Genomic DNA, 18,436 nt, shown 5'->3' on the forward strand with positions numbered 1-18,436 from the left:
GATTTCTGTATATATAGTAGTTACAAACAGTTCATTCTAATTTATTTTATATACATATAGAGCATTGGTGCTGCAAAAAAGAAGCCGAGAAAAACAACAAAATATAAAGACCTTAGAAGAGAACAAAAGTGAATTCCATAGAAGAAAGAAGCGAATTTATGAAAATAGAATACTGGAAGAACTTGAGGCATTAAAAAAATGAAAACCAAGCAAGAAAATTCTATAAAACTCTAAATAATACAAGAAAGGAATTCAAACCAAGGCTATGTCTATGTAAGGATAAGGAGGGGCACATACTCAATACAAAAGAAGAAGTATTGAAAAGGTGGGTGCAACACTCTAAAGAACTACTTACTATCGAAGTAGAAGATCCAAATCAACCACCCCCAGGAGCAAGCAACAATACACTATTAGAGCCTCCATCAATTCAAGAAGTAAGGGATGCAATAAAACACCAAAAAAATAAATCTCCAGGAAGTGATGGCATACCAGCGGAACTTATTAAAACTCCAACACTGGCGTGTCTCCTTTTCAATATAGCTCTGGAAAAGGCGGTCAGAGATGCCCGAATAGACAACAGAGGAAACATTTTTAATAAATCATCCCAAATTTTGGCATATGCAGATAACGTGGACCTATATGTCCGCACAACACGCAAGATAGAAGAAACGCCCACCTTCTCAAATGCCTCAAAAAATATGGGTCTGCAAGTAAACGAGGAGAAAACTAAGATGATGGCATCAACACCCAACAATAGAGCCAGAAACATCGGTCACCAATTCACAGTTGGTAACTCTACTTTTGAAGTGGTGAACAAATTCACATACTTAGGTTCTCTGATCACCAAGGAGAACGGTATGACGGAAGAAATCAAGCGAAGGATAATTATAACAAACAAATGCTATTTTGGACTTAGTAGACATATGAGAAGCAGAAACTTAAGTCAAAAAACAAAAATAACCATATATAAAACCCTTGTTAACCAGTGTTAACATATGGATCGGAGATATGGACCATCTCCAAGGCAGATGAAAACCCCCTGCTTATATTCGAACGAAGGATCCTGAGAGCAATATTCGGTGGCATTGGTGAAAATGGTGTTTGTATGAGGAGGAGGTACAACTACGAGGAATACCACAAATATAAACATATATTTGGTGGTAAAGACGTAGTATCTCTTATAAGAATAGGAAGACTAAGTTGGGCAGGACATCTAGCAATATCACAGCAGAACAACCCTCCTAGAAGAATTCTTATGTCACAATCTGTGGGAAGTAGAAAGAGGGGTAGGCCAAAACTCAGATGGAAGGATGGTGTAGATGAGGATGGGAGAAAAATAGGCCCAACAAACTGGCAACGGTTGGCAATGGATTGGACTGACTGGCGTAATAGACTTGGGAAGTTCGAGACTCTTTCATAGGGCTGTAGCACCATTGATGATGATGATGATTGAACATTGGTTCTTTCTAATCTCATCACGACTCCCACCTTTACAGAGTAAAATATCCTCATTCCCAGAATTAAATTTCTGTCATTTATTTTTTACGTTCTATGTGATTAAATAATAAGACTAAGCACAATTTTAACCCTCCATCCATTTATCCACTCACCCCACCACCAAAAACGTCATTTTTCCGTTTTTATTTTTTTTTGGATGGGATGCAATCAATTTAAAAATTTCAAAAAATCCACACCTATCAGACGAGTTTGGCAACTACCACTGTGATAGTGACAGCTTTAGTTGACATACTGCTCCTATCAAAGATCTTATACACATAGATTTGGCCAACTCGGAAAAATAGCGTAACGCGGAACAGTTCGGGTCGGTGGTCTATCTATCTCTCTCGACCGGCGCTTAGCTTTCTCTCTCTAGCATATGATGGCTGCCGCCTCTGTGTAACTGTCGCTCCATTACTCCCACCTCTTGGTAGATACGCTCACACTCGCACGACAGACAAAGATAGCTAGACCACCGTACTTGATATCGGCGTTAAACCCCGATGCATTGAGCGGCATATCCCTAGCCAGATCTATTTTCTTTACATATCTCTGCCTCCGATACGTCTAAAGGTAGAAAATTATCAATTTAATGTAAATTTTATAGGTTTCTATTGATAATTTCGCACCTCTAATAGTTTCATCTCTTTTTATTTCATAAAATAATGTTTTCCATCTTTCCCGTTATTTTACCGGTTGTTAGTGCACTCATCACTGTATACAATGATAATCGGAAAAATTACGCAAAAGATGGAAAACATAATACATTGTGAAGTAAAAAGAGATGAAACTAGGAGAGGTGGAAATTATCTGTATAAACGTATAAACTAACATTACATTACATAGTTTCTCACCTTTAAACGTATCGGAGGAGCATGATAACTGTCAATATGAGAGGAGAATTTTATAAAATACCCATGTCACAGAGGTCTAAAGGTGGGAAACTATGTAATGTAATGTTAATTAATACGTTTGTATCGATAATTTCCACCTCCACTAATTTCATCTTTTTTTATTTCAGAAGGTATTATGTTTTCCATCTTTTGCGTTATTTCTCCGGTTATCATCACTGTATAATCTTATTCCTGTCTGCCTATGCGTAACAATTAAATTCACTGTTATTTCAACTGTGATCACCACAGTGACAGATCTTCCTATCTTGTACCATAACCAGTGGCGGATCTAGAAATTTTTTGTTGGGTGGCCGTGGATCTTGAGGGTGATTTAATTACTTTTCTCTGATGCAAGGTCACTTAGTTTTACCACCCCTAGGATAAGTGGGTTTTCAGTTATATTTTGGATGGGCCTAAAAATTTTTTTTGCTTCACGGCTCTCGGTTTTTCTTTTTTTAGGATTATTGAATTGATATTTATTTTCTGGCGGAGGGTCATTACCCCCGAGATACTCTCTTAGATCCGCCACTGGCCATAACCTTTTCTTCTCTCCATGTAACTTCTTTTTTATCAAATTGTTTTGCTATTACACCGTTCCAAGTTAGGTAATCCTTCCTAGGTATTCATCCCTTTTTTCCCTTGTGCTTTAGTTTCTCAAACCTTTTTGACCGGTATTTCGTTTTTTAGTTGGTAACATAGAGTAAATATACCCCATTCCACGAATATACAACCCTCTTGGATTATCGCGACAACGAATATTTTACTGTGTAAAATATGAAGAACGAAAGTAAATTGCAAATTATATTGTTATTTATTGGAGTAATTATTAGAGCAAAATACTTTCGTACTTCTTATGTTGCATACTAAAATATTCGTTGTCGGGATAATCCAAAACACTCGTATATTTGTAGAATACACCATATCTAAGAATACTCGCTTTTGGTCACTCCAGAGAAGCCTCATGAAATCCGATAATTTTGTTGTTTATTTTCAAATAAAATTTTAGATTTAGATTTAGATTTTAGATAAAAGAATACTAATACATATATCAAAAAAGAACACCCCATGGTTTCGAGAGGAAGTGAAGATAAAATGTGAGGAAAAGAAGAAAGCCTCTTTACAATACAGAACAAAACATAACAGGCATAAAACCACTATATAAGAATTAGAAATGAAACGTGTTGAATACCCAGTAAAAATAAGCAACGGCAAATCTAGGGGATTTTTGTTATTGTATGATGTAGTTGGAAACAATGTTATATAAGTGTCAGATGTCAACTTGAAGTAAAAAAACATGTGTCAAAAAGAAAAATAAATGTTGATTTTGATGTTTAAGTTATTTGTAGAATTATTGAGTTTTCTTTTAAAATAAAACTGACTAGAAGTACTTCGGTGTTTAATTAACATCCACGCAATTCTGCAAAACATCAGGTTATGGGCCCAGATCACTTGTTTTCGTGAGTATTTCGCCAGTAAAAAAAGTCAGTGTTGAAGAGCCTGTGTCGGTAGTTTGCCGCGGCCAACGAAAATAAAAAAGAAAAGCTGAAAAAAAGGTGAAAAAGAAGCTCGAGTATATATACATAAAAAAAAAAAAAAAAAGAAAAACATAAATCCGAAAAATGGAAAATTCATCGGCTGCGTTGAAACTTAGTGGTGGTGACAACTGGGTAGCCTGGAAATTTCAAACAAGGGTAGTGCTAAAAAGCCGTGGTTATTATGACATAGTAATAGGAAAGTCTGTGAGACCGAGCACTACTGGAGATGACCAAAAGAAATGGGATGCTGGTGATTCAAAAGCACAAGAATTTATAGTAACCAGAATAGAGCAAGGCCCTATGACACACATTTTATCCTGTGAGACCTCGAAAGATATGTGGACAAAGTTGAAGTCTGTCTACGACAAAGAGTCAGAGGTGAGCATTCATTTAATGCAACAAAAGTTTTTTCTCTTGGAGTTTTCATCAGGTAAAAATGTTGCCTCATTCATATCACAGCTTGAAGAGATAAAAAATAAGCTAAAGCAAGCTGGTGAAGAGCTGTCCGATAAAATGATCATGACAAAAATACTTATGGCATTGCCAGAGGAATATAAGCATTTTCGGTCCGCATGGGAATCCGTACCATCTGATAAACAAACTCTAGATGAACTTACATCAAGACTACTTATCGAAGAAGAAAGAAGTAAGTCAGCACAGGGCAGCACAGCATTGGCGATGAAAAGTGATACAAGCAGAGAATTTAAAGGGCAAAAGAAAACCAGGTTAAAGTGCCATTTTTGTGGCAGAGGTGGCCATATTGCGAAAAATTGCTTTTTCAAGAAGAAAGAGAGAGATAATAATAGCCAGAAAGACATAAAAGTATGCAGTCAATGTAAAAGACGAGGACACAACTTACAAGAGTGTTGGTTTAATAAAAATAAAAATGAAAAACAACAGACAAGCAGAGAAGAAAATAAAATTGACAGTAATGCATTCATGGTATATACTGGGAGTAAGAAAAATAAAAATGAATGGTGCTTGGACACAGGAGCTAGCGAACATATGTGCTGGAATCAAGATCTGTTTGAAGAATTGATAGAGATAAGCTATAAAAAACAAGTAAAAGTCGGAAATGGAGAAAAATTACCAGTTAAAGGTATTGGAAAAATAACTCTATGGGCATTTAATGGTAAGAAATTTATAAAGTCAACCCTGTCAGATGTATTATTTGTGCCAGATTTAAAATTTAATTTATTCTCAGCTGGATGTGCCTTAGATAAAGGTTATAAGATGTTTTCAAACAATGAAAAATGTGAATTTTATAATGACAAAGGAGAAATAAGAGCATTGGCAACACGGGATAACAAATTATACAAAATGTTATTCTCACAAGAACAAAACACTGAAACCTTTGCAAATATTTTAATTTCGGAACGCACCCCTAACGAAAACTTGTCTGACGGTCAAGTTCAAGAAAACAGCTGTTTAGTAGATGTATTTTTATCAGAGTGTAATTCTGCAAAAACAACAGAAAGTTTGAGAGTTTGGCACTGCAGACTAGCACATCAAAATACTACATATGTGAGAAACTTTTTAAGGCAAAATAACATTGATTTTATAGACGAAAAATTCGTGTGTGAACAGTGTTTAACAGGTAAACAACACAGAATACCATTCAAGTTAAGTGAATCAAGAGCAAGTGAGCCATTACAATTAGTGCATACAGACGTATGTGGCCCTATGGAAGAAGAGTCTTTAGGGGGAAATAGGTATTTCCTGTTGTTAAAGGATGACTATACAAATTATAGGTACGCGGATTTCATGAAAAATAAATCAGAAGTTAAGAAACACCTTAAAAATTTTATATCATTAGCCGAGAGAGAGACAGGCTACAAGATGAAAACTTTACGATCAGATAACGGTTTAGAGTTTATGAACCAAGAAATAAAGGAGATGCTTGACTATCAAGGCATAAAACATCAGAGATCAGTAGTGTATACGCCTCAGCAGAACGGTAGGGCTGAGAGGGAAAATAGAACCCTAGTTGAATCAGCCCGAACTATGATACAAGGGCAAAAGTTGAATAAAAACTTGTGGGCAGAGGCCATACATACAGCAGTGTATGTTTTAAACCGAACAGGCCCTAGTAGCATAAAAAATGTGACACCTTATGAATTATGGTACAAAAAGAAAGTCAATAATATTTCTACACTCAAGAGTTTTGGTTCTAGAGTATCAGTGCATGTCCCAAAAGAGAAGAGATTAAAATGGGATGCAAAAAATATGTTTGGTTTCTTTATTGGCTACAGTGAGGATGTAAAAGGTTACAAAATATTTGTCCCAGACAAAAATAAAGTTGAAATTCATCGAGATGTCATATTTTTGCCCGAGAAAACCATAGAAATAAAAAATGGGGAGACAGACATGAATAAAAACATACAGATGATATGTGAGGAGATAAAGTCAGAAGAAGATGACAGTGAAGCAGAAGAACCTCAAAATAATAGAGAAGAAAGCAGTGAGAGTGACCTCGAAACTGATAGCAGTATTGAAGATGTGAATGAAATAGAGCAGGAGCATGGATATGACCTGAGAAGACATATAAAAAGACCCTCAAGATATGATGATTATGTTCTGGATGATGACGAAATGAGTTTGTTGACTTTTAGTGATGATGAAGAACCCCAGACGTATGATGATGCAGTGGCCAGTAGTGAGTGTAAAAATTGGAAGAAAGCTATGCAATCAGAAATAAATGCGTTGCTAGAAAATGAAACATGGGAGTTTGTGCAAAGTAGTGATGGTCAAAAAGTCATTGAGTGCAAGTGGGTGTTCAAGAAAAAGAAAAATGAAAATGGTAAAGTAGTGAAATATAAAGCTCGTTTGGTAGCTAGAGGTTTTCAACAAATTGGTATGTGTTTTAATGATATTTATAGTCCAGTAGCAAAATTACCATCAATAAGGATTTTCTTAGCCATGTGTAATACTTTTGATATGAAAATTCATCAAGTAGATGTTTGTAGTGCATTTCTAAATGGGGATATTAAAGAAAATGTTTTTATTTCACTCCCAAAGGGATTTAAAGAAAAAGAGGGCACTATTTGCAAATTAAGAAAATCCTTATATGGTTTGAAAAGTTCACCTAAAAATTGGAATGACAAATTTCATAATTTGATGCAAAATTTGAGTTTTTCAAGATCTGAATATGAATATTGTCTTTATATTAAAGTAAATGAAAAAGGTAGGATATACATTTTGCTGTATGTTGATGATTTGCTGTTGGCAGGTACAAATGATCAAGAAGTTGAGAAAATAAAATACATTTTAAACAAAAACTTCAAAATGAACGACTTAGGTCAAATAAAACATTTTTTGGGTATGTGCATAACTCAAAATTTGTCTGAAGGCAAAATAAAAATTAATCAAACTGTTTACTTAAAAAATGTTTTGAAGAAATTTGACATGTCAAGCTGCAAGCCATCAACAACACCAATGGATAATAATTTTCACCACGATTTTCTCAAACGAGAAAAATCTGAGAGCATAGAGATAGAAAAGAAATGTAGAGTTGCTATAGGATGTTTGATGTATGCAATGTTATGCTCAAGACCAGATTTGTGTATAGCTATAGGTATATTAAGCAGGTATCAAACATGTGCAAGTAACGATTTGTGGGTAGCAATAAAAAGAGTATTGAGATATATTCAAAGCACAGTTACTATGAGTTTGATATACTATAAACATAAATATAAACAGGAAAATTTGATAGTAGGGTACTCAGATTCAGATTGGGCAGGTGACCGTACTGATAGAAAATCTACATCAGGATATGTATTCAAAGTTTTTAATTGCACGGTGTCATGGGCATCACGGAAACAGTCTACAGTCAGTTTGTCCTCTACTGAAGCTGAATATGTTGCACTAAGTGTATGTGTGAGTGAAGCATGTTGGCTAAGATACTTAATGTATGATTTAAAAATAAAACCTGATTATGTAGCGGTTCTAATTCATGCAGACAATCAAAGCGCTATAAGGGTTAGTAGAAATCCGGAATTTCATAAAAGACTAAAACATGTTGATATTAGATTTCATTTTGTACGAGATAAAATTAAGGAAAATATTGTTGTATTAAAATATCTTAATACAAGTGACCAACAGGCTGACATATGTACAAAACCATTAGGTTTAACTCTGTTTAAAAAATTTAGAGAGTTGCTAGGTTTAGAATAAAAAAAAATTAATTTAGATCTAGGAGATTTACCGTTGAGGGGGGGTGTTGAATACCCAGTAAAAATAAGCAACGGCAAATCTAGGGGATTTTTGTTATTGTATGATGTAGTTGGAAACAATGTTATATAAGTGTCAGATGTCAACTTGAAGTAAAAAAACATGTGTCAAAAAGAAAAATAAATGTTGATTTTGATGTTTAAGTTATTTGTAGAATTATTGAGTTTTCTTTTAAAATAAAACTGACTAGAAGTACTTCGGTGTTTAATTAACATCCACGCAATTCTGCAAAACATCAAAACGAACATTTTAGTCAGACAAACAAAAAGGGAACACTGGGAGAACTTCTAAAAACAGATTGAACACGACTTCTGCCGAACACAAATGAAATATGGAGAATGGTCAGAGGACAAAGAAAAAAAATGAACGAACTAATAGAAACGAAACATATTCAGAAGGAAACGTGGGCAGCCTATTTTCGATCTCTGTTTGCTAAAAGTGACGATAATGAACCACCAACATTTAAAGTGCCAACAAACGAAGAAATAAACATTAAAACAGCAGAGGTAACGGAAGCATTAATGAAATTAATTAAAAGAAAGAAAATCACCAGGAGATGACAGAATATCGAATGAGCTCCTAAAGTTCGGAGGGCAAGTTCTGACCAAAGACTATTAAATGTAATCCAAAAAATAAAAGAACAAAACAGAATACCACAAGAATGGAGATCAAGCATCCTAATAGCTCTCTTCAAAAAGGGAGAAAAATAGGACCGGGAACAGAGAAATTAATTTAGTAAACATAGCACTAAAATTAATGACCAAAGTAATAACAAACAAACTGACTAAAATTATAACATTAGCAGAAGAACAACAAGGTTTTAAGAACAACCAGAACAACACAATAAATGTAAAAGTAGATGAAGAACTAACTGATCCAATTGAAGCTGGTAATTGGATAAGACAGGGAGACTCCCTGGGCCCTCTATTGTTCAACTTAATCATGGATGAAATAATATAAACATAAGAACAAAAAAGGATACCAAAATGGGAGAAAAACAACTTAAAATAATCTGCTATGCAGACGATGCAATACTAATCTCTCAAAGTGAAGATGATTTACAACGTATGCTGCACCAATTTAATATAACCGCTAAAAAATTTGACATGTTAATTTCCCCAAAAAAGACTAAATGCATGGTTATAACAGCAAATCTAATAAGGTGTAAATTAGAGGTGGAGGGTGAGATAATAGAACAATTCATGGAGTTTAAATATCTAGGCATCTCACTATCTAGCTACGGAAAGCTCGAGACAGAAGTAGAAGATAAGGTGAATAAATCAAACAGAGGCTCAGGTTGTCTGAATGAAACAATATGGAGAAATAAAAATATTGGAAAAGAAGTGAAAGGCAGAATTTACAAAACAGTAATCAGACCAATAATGACATATGCCGCAGAAACACGACCTGATACAGAAAGGACAAAAAGAATGCTAGAAACAGCAGAGATGAAAACACCTCACAAAGTTGATGGTAAGACACTATGGGATAAAGTTGGAAGTGCAGATATACGACGAAGATGCAAGGTGGACAACATTAATAACTGGGTGAAAAACAGAAGAGTTTTAAATTTTTGTTAAATTTATATACAGTTGTTAAGAACGAGTGATTATTGAAAAATGGTGTTTCATTTGAATTGCGAAAATTTTATTGAATGATTTTTATAATATTTTAGTTGTCAACAGAATTGCCTGCCAAAAGTTCTGGTTACAAATCGAGAACATGCAGTTATTCTTACAGTAGAATGCAAAAACAATTGCGACCCTAAACTGGCCACAAAATACACTTGGACTGTTGACAAAGATGATTTTCTTTACAATAATTTACGGTATGGAAGAGAAGGCTCTGTATTTTTCATAGAAAAAGAGTCATTAAATGTAGCTACAGATTATGTAATATCTGTAGAGATGAAAACTGATCTTGGTAAATATTGTTATGAATTCTTTATTTTATTATTTTTAATAGTTTATTTATTAACCTTATTTTAAATGAAAACACTTAATTTATATTCTATTTATTATTTATTATAATTTATACCACATATACTAAAACGAGATACTAACACACAGGCGTGGATCTAGAAATTCATGATAGAGGGGGCTAGACTTTAGACTAGATTGAAAATATTATTATTATTATCCAGATTTCCAGATTTATCCATACAACTCTTACTACCTCCAAGGGGAAAATTGACTCATCCCAGATACCTACGGTATCAAAAGGATTGAGCTCTCGTGGGCGTCTTTTCGTATGTAGGTGACTTTCTATGCTGAAGTATCTCAAAAATTTTCGTACACATCTAGACGTTGAGAGTAGTACAGCTTTCTACATGGTCTTATAGAGATGTTCATTCAGATCTAACTTTTTATGCTTTCTCGAGATTATTTTTTTAATGATTTGAGTTGATTTTGGTCAGAATTTATTTTTCTACGTACACCCTCCGTGAGAACAAACGTCATACTCAAACTATTCTGGGAGCTACAAAACAGCCGTGCGTTGAGTACAACATATCCTTCTGTACGCGTATGCCGCGCGTCGCTAACTGCGCGATAAAGCGATAAGGCGCGATTACAACTAGATACATTTTACTTTGAGACCGTTCACATGCTAACGCGCGTTAAGCGCCTCTCATGTGAACGAACTCTATAGATCTGTTTTACAAGGCTATATCATGTATGTATGTAGATATACAGTGAGGACGTTTGAGTTAGAATAAATAGACCTTGGCGGATCTGTGAAAAAAACGTCTCTTTTTGGATGTGCCAGGTGGCATTCGGATTTTTGCAGATAAAGTTAGGTGGTAACTTCAACTACTCTGGGCTAATTAGCAGAATTCATGGAAAAGTTATTTACCAGCAATTATATTGCTGGAATCGAATTATAAGATCCTATATAATAATAATATAGGTATGCAAAGTCCGCAGATAGTGTGCTACTTTTTTTATAAACAAAATGGCGCCGACAAATCATATTTTTTAAAATTATTGCTCTATAACTCCGAAGGTTTTAACTTTACAACAAAAAATACAAGAAAAACACCCAAATAAAAATTCACCGCAATTAAATTCTGCATAGAGATATGTTTTTCACGATTTGCTCCGACGAAAATTTTCCTCGGAAAATCCGGGTTTTCCTAACAAAAACTCTAATTTTCAAATAAAATTTTAGGTAAGTAATTATTAATCAATAATTAAATAACTTAGTGACATCAAAGCTTTCTTGGTATAGATTATAATTCCAGAAGCCGGTGAAAATTAAACGAATATTTTAGCAACAATTCAATTGTTAATTAACAATTTACGATCGCAATAATAACTAAAATAATCATGATACATTGATCAAACTTATAAAGATTATAAAGATGAGATGCTTATTTAATATTTTATCGACAAAATAAAAATTTTTCTTTTTTTTGCCTAATCTTTAAATTTTGAAAAAAAAAATAGTTATAATACCCTAGTATAATTAGTAAAGTACAAAGAAAGGTTATTTACCAGCAATTTTATTGCTGGAATCGAATTATAAGATCATATATATTATTAATATAGATATGCAAAGTCCGCAGATAGTGTGCTACTTTTTTTATAAACAAAATGGCGCGAACAAATCGTATTTTTTTCAATGATTTCTCTATAACTCCGAAGATTTTAAATTTACACCAAAAATACTCAAAGAGAAATTCACCCCAATTTAATTCTACATAGACGCATGTTTTTTCCGATTTGCTACGACGAAAATTTTTCTCGGAAAATGTGGGTTTTCCCAACAAAATCTCGAATGTTAAAATAAATTTTTTGGGCCAGTAATTATTTATTAATAATTATATAGCTTGGTGAAATAAAAGCTTTCTTGGTATAGATTATAAATTCAGAAGCCGGTGAAAATGAAATGAGTATTTTAGCAACAATTCAATTGTTAATTAACAATTTACAGTCGCAATAACAACCAAAATAATCATGAGACATTGATCAAACTTAGAAAGGTTATTAAGGTGTGATGCCTATTTAATATTTTGTCGACAAAATATGCATTTTTCGTTTTTTTGCATAATCTTTAAATGTTTTAAAAAAATTGTTATAAACAAATTAACATTTCCCAGAAATTGTTTATTATATTCTAATTTTAAAAAATACTTAAAACTCGTATTTCATAGGTCTTGAAAATGAATGCTATAAAAAATTTTCCACATTTGCAAAAAAGTTATGAAACAGCAAAGTAAATATACGATTTCTTCGTTGTTTATAATTTGTTTTAATTGTTTCAAAGCTTAAAAGTGAGTCTATGGTACAATCTAATTACTTACAAAGAATGTCAAAAATTAGTGCAATGGTTATATTTTAATCAAAGATTAAAAATAATTTTTGTTGTAATTTTTAGCGCAAAAGTAGGCCTGATACAGAGTGGGAGCTAAAATGTTTACTCGAAGCGACTGACACGCAGCATATTATATTATTTATAAAAGTGTACGTCGCGCGCGGCCGGTCGTCGCTCCGAGTGAAAATTTTAGCTACAGTACTGTATGATTCTACTTTCGTGCGTGTAAATTACAAAAAAATATATTTATAATCTTTAATTAAAATATAACTATTAAACTGATAATCGATATTTTTTTGTAAATAATTAGCTTGTACTTTAAACTCACTTCTAAGCTTTGAAAGAATTAAAAAAAAATTATAAATACCGTAACAATCCTATGTATATTTTGCTGTTTCATAACTTTTTTGCAAATGGTTGCAAAACAGTTTTAAAGCATTCATTTTCAAGATATTTGAAATGCGCATTTTAGCTATTTTTTAAAATTATAATATAATAAAAACTTTTTGAGAAACGTTAATTTGTTTATAACTATCTTTTTTTAACATTTAAAGAGTAGGCAAAAAAATAAAAAATTTATATTTTGTCGACAAAATGTTAAATAGGCTTCTCATCTTTATAAGATTTCAAAGTTTGATCAGTGTATCATAATTATTTTGGTTATTATTGCGATCGTAAATTGTTAATTAACAATTGAATTGTTGCTAAAATATTCGTTTAATTTTCACCAGCTTTTGAAACTATAATCTAAACCAAGAAGGCTTTTACGTCACCAAATTACTTAATTATTGGTAGATAATTACTTATCTAAAACTTTATTTGAAAATTAAAGATTTTGTTGGGAAAATCTGCATTTTTCGACGAAAATTTTCGTCGGAGCAGATCCGGAAAAACACGTCTCTATGCAGAATTTAATCACGGTAAATTTTTATTTGAGTGTTTTTGTTGTAAAATTAAAATGTTCGGAGTTATAGAGCAATAATTGAAAAAAACATGAATTTCGGGCGCCATTTTGTTTATAAAAAAAGTAGCACACTATCTGCGGACTTTGCATACCTATATTATTAATATATATAATCATAAGCTTCGATTCCAGCAATAAAATTGCTGGTAAATAACTTTTCCCAAAAATGGCCCATTATCCGATAATCAGCCCAGACTAAACAATAATAATTGACTTATGCTCCTTCTCAAATATGCCCGGAATATTAATAAAAAAATTAAAATATTTAAAAATTTCGAAGAACATCGATATTTTTCTATTTTCTTTGCTTATAGCTATAAATAATTCATGTTGGAACAAAGTCGTAGCGAAATAAAATAAAGACAATTGAATTTTGTATGATAAACGACTGGTTAAAAATGTCTTAAATTATAACCCTTTCTGCAAAATAGCAATAAATACAAAATAAGGGGGCAAAATAAGACTGTTTTTATTCAATGTTTTTCAACCACTTTGGTTGCCCTTAGAGCTTTCGTAATTCGCTTAAAAAATTCTTACAACATACTTATAGCATTCACCAAATTTCATTAAAATCAACAAGAGCAAAACAATTTTGCAATCTAAATTTTTTTTAAAAAGTTCTAATTTTTTAAAAACTTTCTGAAGAAAAAGTAGACCATTTAGAAGTTTGCTAATTTTTTTACATATAAACACGTTCTCTACCTGTCTAATGCACTTTACAGAATTAAAATCGGATTATTTTAGCGGCCTCAGCACTGTTTTAAGATTATAAACAATTTTTTGGCTTATAAACAAATACAGTGAGGACGTTTGAGTTGGCATAAATGCATTTTCTCTAGAATAGACGTCTCTGGAGATAAATCCCCAAACAGGTCGATTTTTATTATTAAATTCTAATTTTCTGGTATATATATCATACTAATGACATCATCCATCTGGGCGTGATGACGTAATCGATGATTTTTTTTAATTAAGAATAGGTGCCGTGTGATAGCTCAATCGAAAGGCTATTAACTTTCGTATTCACCAATATAAACATTAACATAGTTATTTATACAGGATTTCAATTAAAAAAAAAATTTTGAATTAAATTAATTCCAATATTTAGATTACGTCATCACACCCAGATGGATGACGTCACTAGTATGATATTTATGCCAAAAAATTATAATTTAAAAATAAAAATCGATCTGTTTCGGCATTTATCTCCAGAGTCGCCCATTCTCAAGAAAATGAATTTATTCAAACTCAAACGTCCTCACTGTATTTGTTGATAATCCAAAAAATTGTTTATAACTTTAAACAGTGCTGAGGCACTTAAATAATCCGATTTTAATTCTGTAGAGTGTAGATAGGTAGAGAACCTCTTTTTTATTTAGCTAATGCCTCGACAACTAATGGCCATTGGCATGATAGGTACGGTGAATTTTAGCAGTTAGGTACCTAGTGTCATGTGTAGTGTGTGTTGAGTAAGTGTCTTGTTACTTTGCAAAGTCGACGTCATTGTCTTTTCAAAGAGACGCTAATTGTATCCGAACGTCTGTGGTCTCTCCGGTGAGTACCGATCCCACAAGGACAGAAACTATTTTCATTTATTAATTTATAATAAACGAAAAATTTCTGACCCTGGTGAGATTAGAACTCACGACCATTCGGACTTTTCGATCCAAAGGTAGGCGCTCTTACCTCTGAGCCACAGAGGGGGTAAGAACCTCTTTATATATAAAAGAATTAGCAAACTTCTAAATGGTCTAATTTTTATTCAGAGAGATTTTAAAAAATTTGAACTTTTTTAAAAGAATTTAGATTGCAAAATTATTATACAAGATCTATTAGGTTAATTTTAGTGAAATTTGGTGGAAGGTTTGGGTATGTTGTAAGAATTTTCCAAGCAAATTATGAAGGTTCTAAGTACAACAAAAGTGGTTAAAAAACATTGAATATGACAGTCTTTTTTGCCCCCTTATTTTCTATTTATTGCTTTTTTGCAGAAAGGGTCATAATTTAACACATTTTAAACCAGTCGTATATTATACAAAATTCAATTATCTTTATTTTCTTTCCCATGGACTTTGTTCCAAAACGAATCGTTTTAAAGTTATAAGCAATGAAAATAGAAAAAAATCGATATATTTCGAATTTTTTAAATAGGTATTTAAATTTTTTTATTAATATTCCGCGCATATTCTTATATTCCATATAAGGAGCATATAGGGCAGTCAATGAGGATATTTGGCTCCGAATTCCATCCTACTACATCGATTTACTTGATATTTTCAGAGTAAGTAGGGAATAGATCAGGAAACAAAGTCTACCCCATGCCGATGTGCGCTTTTTCTTGGGGGTGGTTCCAACCCCTTCTCGGGGGTGGAAAATTTTTTGGTTAAAATACCACGAAAGTACCTATAGAACCTAATTCTAAGCAAAAACTGTTCTATATTTTTTTTTGAAAACTTAATACTTTTTGAATTATTCGTTTAGTCCTGTCGCCAGGGGGTACAACGGCCTCCTTAATTCAGAGGGACTTACCCAAGTTTTTTTTATATATTTTGACCCGTAGAATACGAATTTTTTGGGTAACAGTTGATCCGGATGTCGATAAGATTGTTATAGACAAAGAACTTGAGGAATTACCTAACAGCGATTTCTCGCAAAACCAAACATCTTTTTGTATTTTTTGGGTCATTTTAAGCAAAAAATATTCCTACAAGTTTTTTCGTAGAATGCATAGTTTTCGAGGTGACCGCGGTTGAACTTTCAAAAAATCGAAAAATTGAAATTTTTGAACCCGACTAACTTTTGATTAAAAAATAAAGTAGCAATTCTGCTTACCGAATTTGAAAGGTTAAGTCAAATTATATCGGTTTTGATTATTTGCATTGCTAAAAATTCATTTTTTTATTGTTAAACAAAGCTATAAACACATAGTGTTTCCCGTGCCTAATACATGCGTTTTAACGCATGCTACGTAGAAATTGCCTCGCTTGTACTTGTAGCTACTCTACCTACTCGTTCGATTTTAAATGAGAAATCATTGAAAACATCACTTACGCACTAGGTGTTTATAGCTTTGTTTAACAATAAAATAATAAATTTTAAGCAATGCAAATAATCAAAACCGATATAATTTGACTTAAACTTTCAAATGCGTTAAGCAGAATTGCTACTTTATTTTTTAATCAAAAGTTATTCGGGTTCAAAAATTGCAATTTTTCGATTTTTTGAAAGTTCAACCGCGGTTATCTCGAAAACTATGCATCCTACGAAAAAACTTGTCAGAACATTTTTTGCCTAGAATGACTCAAAAAATACAAAAATATGTTTTGTTTTGCGAGAAATCACTGTTATGTAATTCCTCAAGTTCTTTGTCTATAACAATCTTATCGACATCCGGATCAACTGTTACCCAAAAAATTCGTATTCTGCGGGTCAAAATATATAAAAAAAACTTGGGTAAGTCCATCTGAATTAAGGAGGCCGTTTTACCCCCCTGGCGACAGGACTAGTTGTTGAAAATTGGCAATTTTCATTGAAAAATGACACCTTTTCGGACAGTTTTCTGCGAATACCTTAAAAACTATGCATCTAACAAAAATACTGTTAAAAAAATTTTTGTAGCTTATAAAAAAACAAAGAGACTCATTCCTTCATACTTCTTCTAGTTATAATACAAAAAGAGATATGGTAGGTGAGAAGAGATTGTTTTTTTTTTGGTGCATGCTCAAATCGGTGTATTCTACTTGAAATACCAGAGAAACGGTCGATTTAAGGTGTATAATACTACAAATACCTTTTAGAGTGCTTGAAGAGAGCTTTAAAATGAGCAATATTTTAATGTCGATTACATTCAACCTAAGCGAGATATGCTGCCAAATATTGATAACTAATATAATTTAAGAAAAAATGGGAAGTATATTTTAACCCCTAATCCATCAGAATTTAAATACATCGTTTTTCTTCTATAATGCTCTTTATTATAGTGTTATTTCTATGTTCAAAAAGTTGAACGGGTTTAAAATGAATGGTTTTTGAAAAACATAAGGTCAAATAATTATAAAGCGCATTTTTAAATTTTCTTAAAAATCTTTTTTTTCTCCATGTAACTCGAAAATGATAATAGATACGAAAAAAAGATACAAAACAAAAATGTAGAATTTTTTTAAATAAAAATGTTTTATTTTTTATTACTGTATCTCTTATTATTTTCAAGTTACAGGGGGAAAAAGGAAGCTTTTTAAGAAAATTTAGAAATGCGTTCTAAAATTTGATCTTGTTTTTTTTTTCAAAAACCATTCATTTTAAACCCGTCCAACATTTTGAATATAGAAATAACACTTTAATAAAATGTATAGTAGAATGAAAACGATGCATTTACATTCTGGTGGATAAGGGGTTAAATATGCTTTTCATTTTTTCTTAAAATACATTAGTCATCAATTTTTTGCAGCATCTCTCGCTTAGTTTGAATCTAATCGACATTTAGTATTGTTCATTTTAAAGGTCTTATTAAACACTACAAAAGGTATTGGTAGCATTATACATCTACAATCGACCGTTTCTCTGTTATTTCAAGTTGAATACACCGATTTGCACATGCACCAAAAAAAAACAAACTCTTCTCACTTACCATATCTCTTTTTTGTATTATAACTAAAAGACTTATGACGAAACGAATCTCTTTGTTTCGTTATAAGCTACAAAAATGTTATATATATTTTTTTAGTGAGATGCATAGTTTTTAAGGTATTCGCAAAAAACCGTTCGAAAAGGTGTCATTTTTTAATGAAAGTGGCAAATTCTCAACCACGAATAACTCAAAAAGTATTGAGCTCCCACCCCGAGAAGGGGTGGGACCACCCTCAAGATAAAAGCACACATCGGCATATGGTAGACTTTGAATTAGAAGATAAGTAGAGACTATTCCCAAAATTTCCTTAAAAATCCATGCAGTTGGGTAGAATTCGGAGGTAATATCCTATTCTTGCTCCCATTGACTGGCGTAA

The 18,436-nt window shown here is 32.5% G+C and overlaps 1 protein-coding gene across 1 annotated transcript in view; it reads left to right on the top strand.

Moving 5' to 3' along the window:
- The window catches only part of LOC114328113 (polycystic kidney disease protein 1-like 2), a 311,210-nt gene that overhangs the window by 74,114 nt on the left and 218,660 nt on the right, over positions 1-18,436 (top strand). Inside the window, exon 7 of the mRNA XM_050644966.1 lies at positions 9,831-10,078. Within this exon, the coding sequence (XP_050500923.1) occupies positions 9,831-10,078 (248 nt within the window). The remainder of the gene's footprint in view (positions 1-9,830; positions 10,079-18,436) is intronic.

Source organism: Diabrotica virgifera, chromosome 2 (assembly GCF_917563875.1).
Source record: "Diabrotica virgifera virgifera chromosome 2, PGI_DIABVI_V3a".
NCBI lineage: Eukaryota > Metazoa > Arthropoda > Insecta > Coleoptera > Chrysomelidae > Diabrotica > Diabrotica virgifera.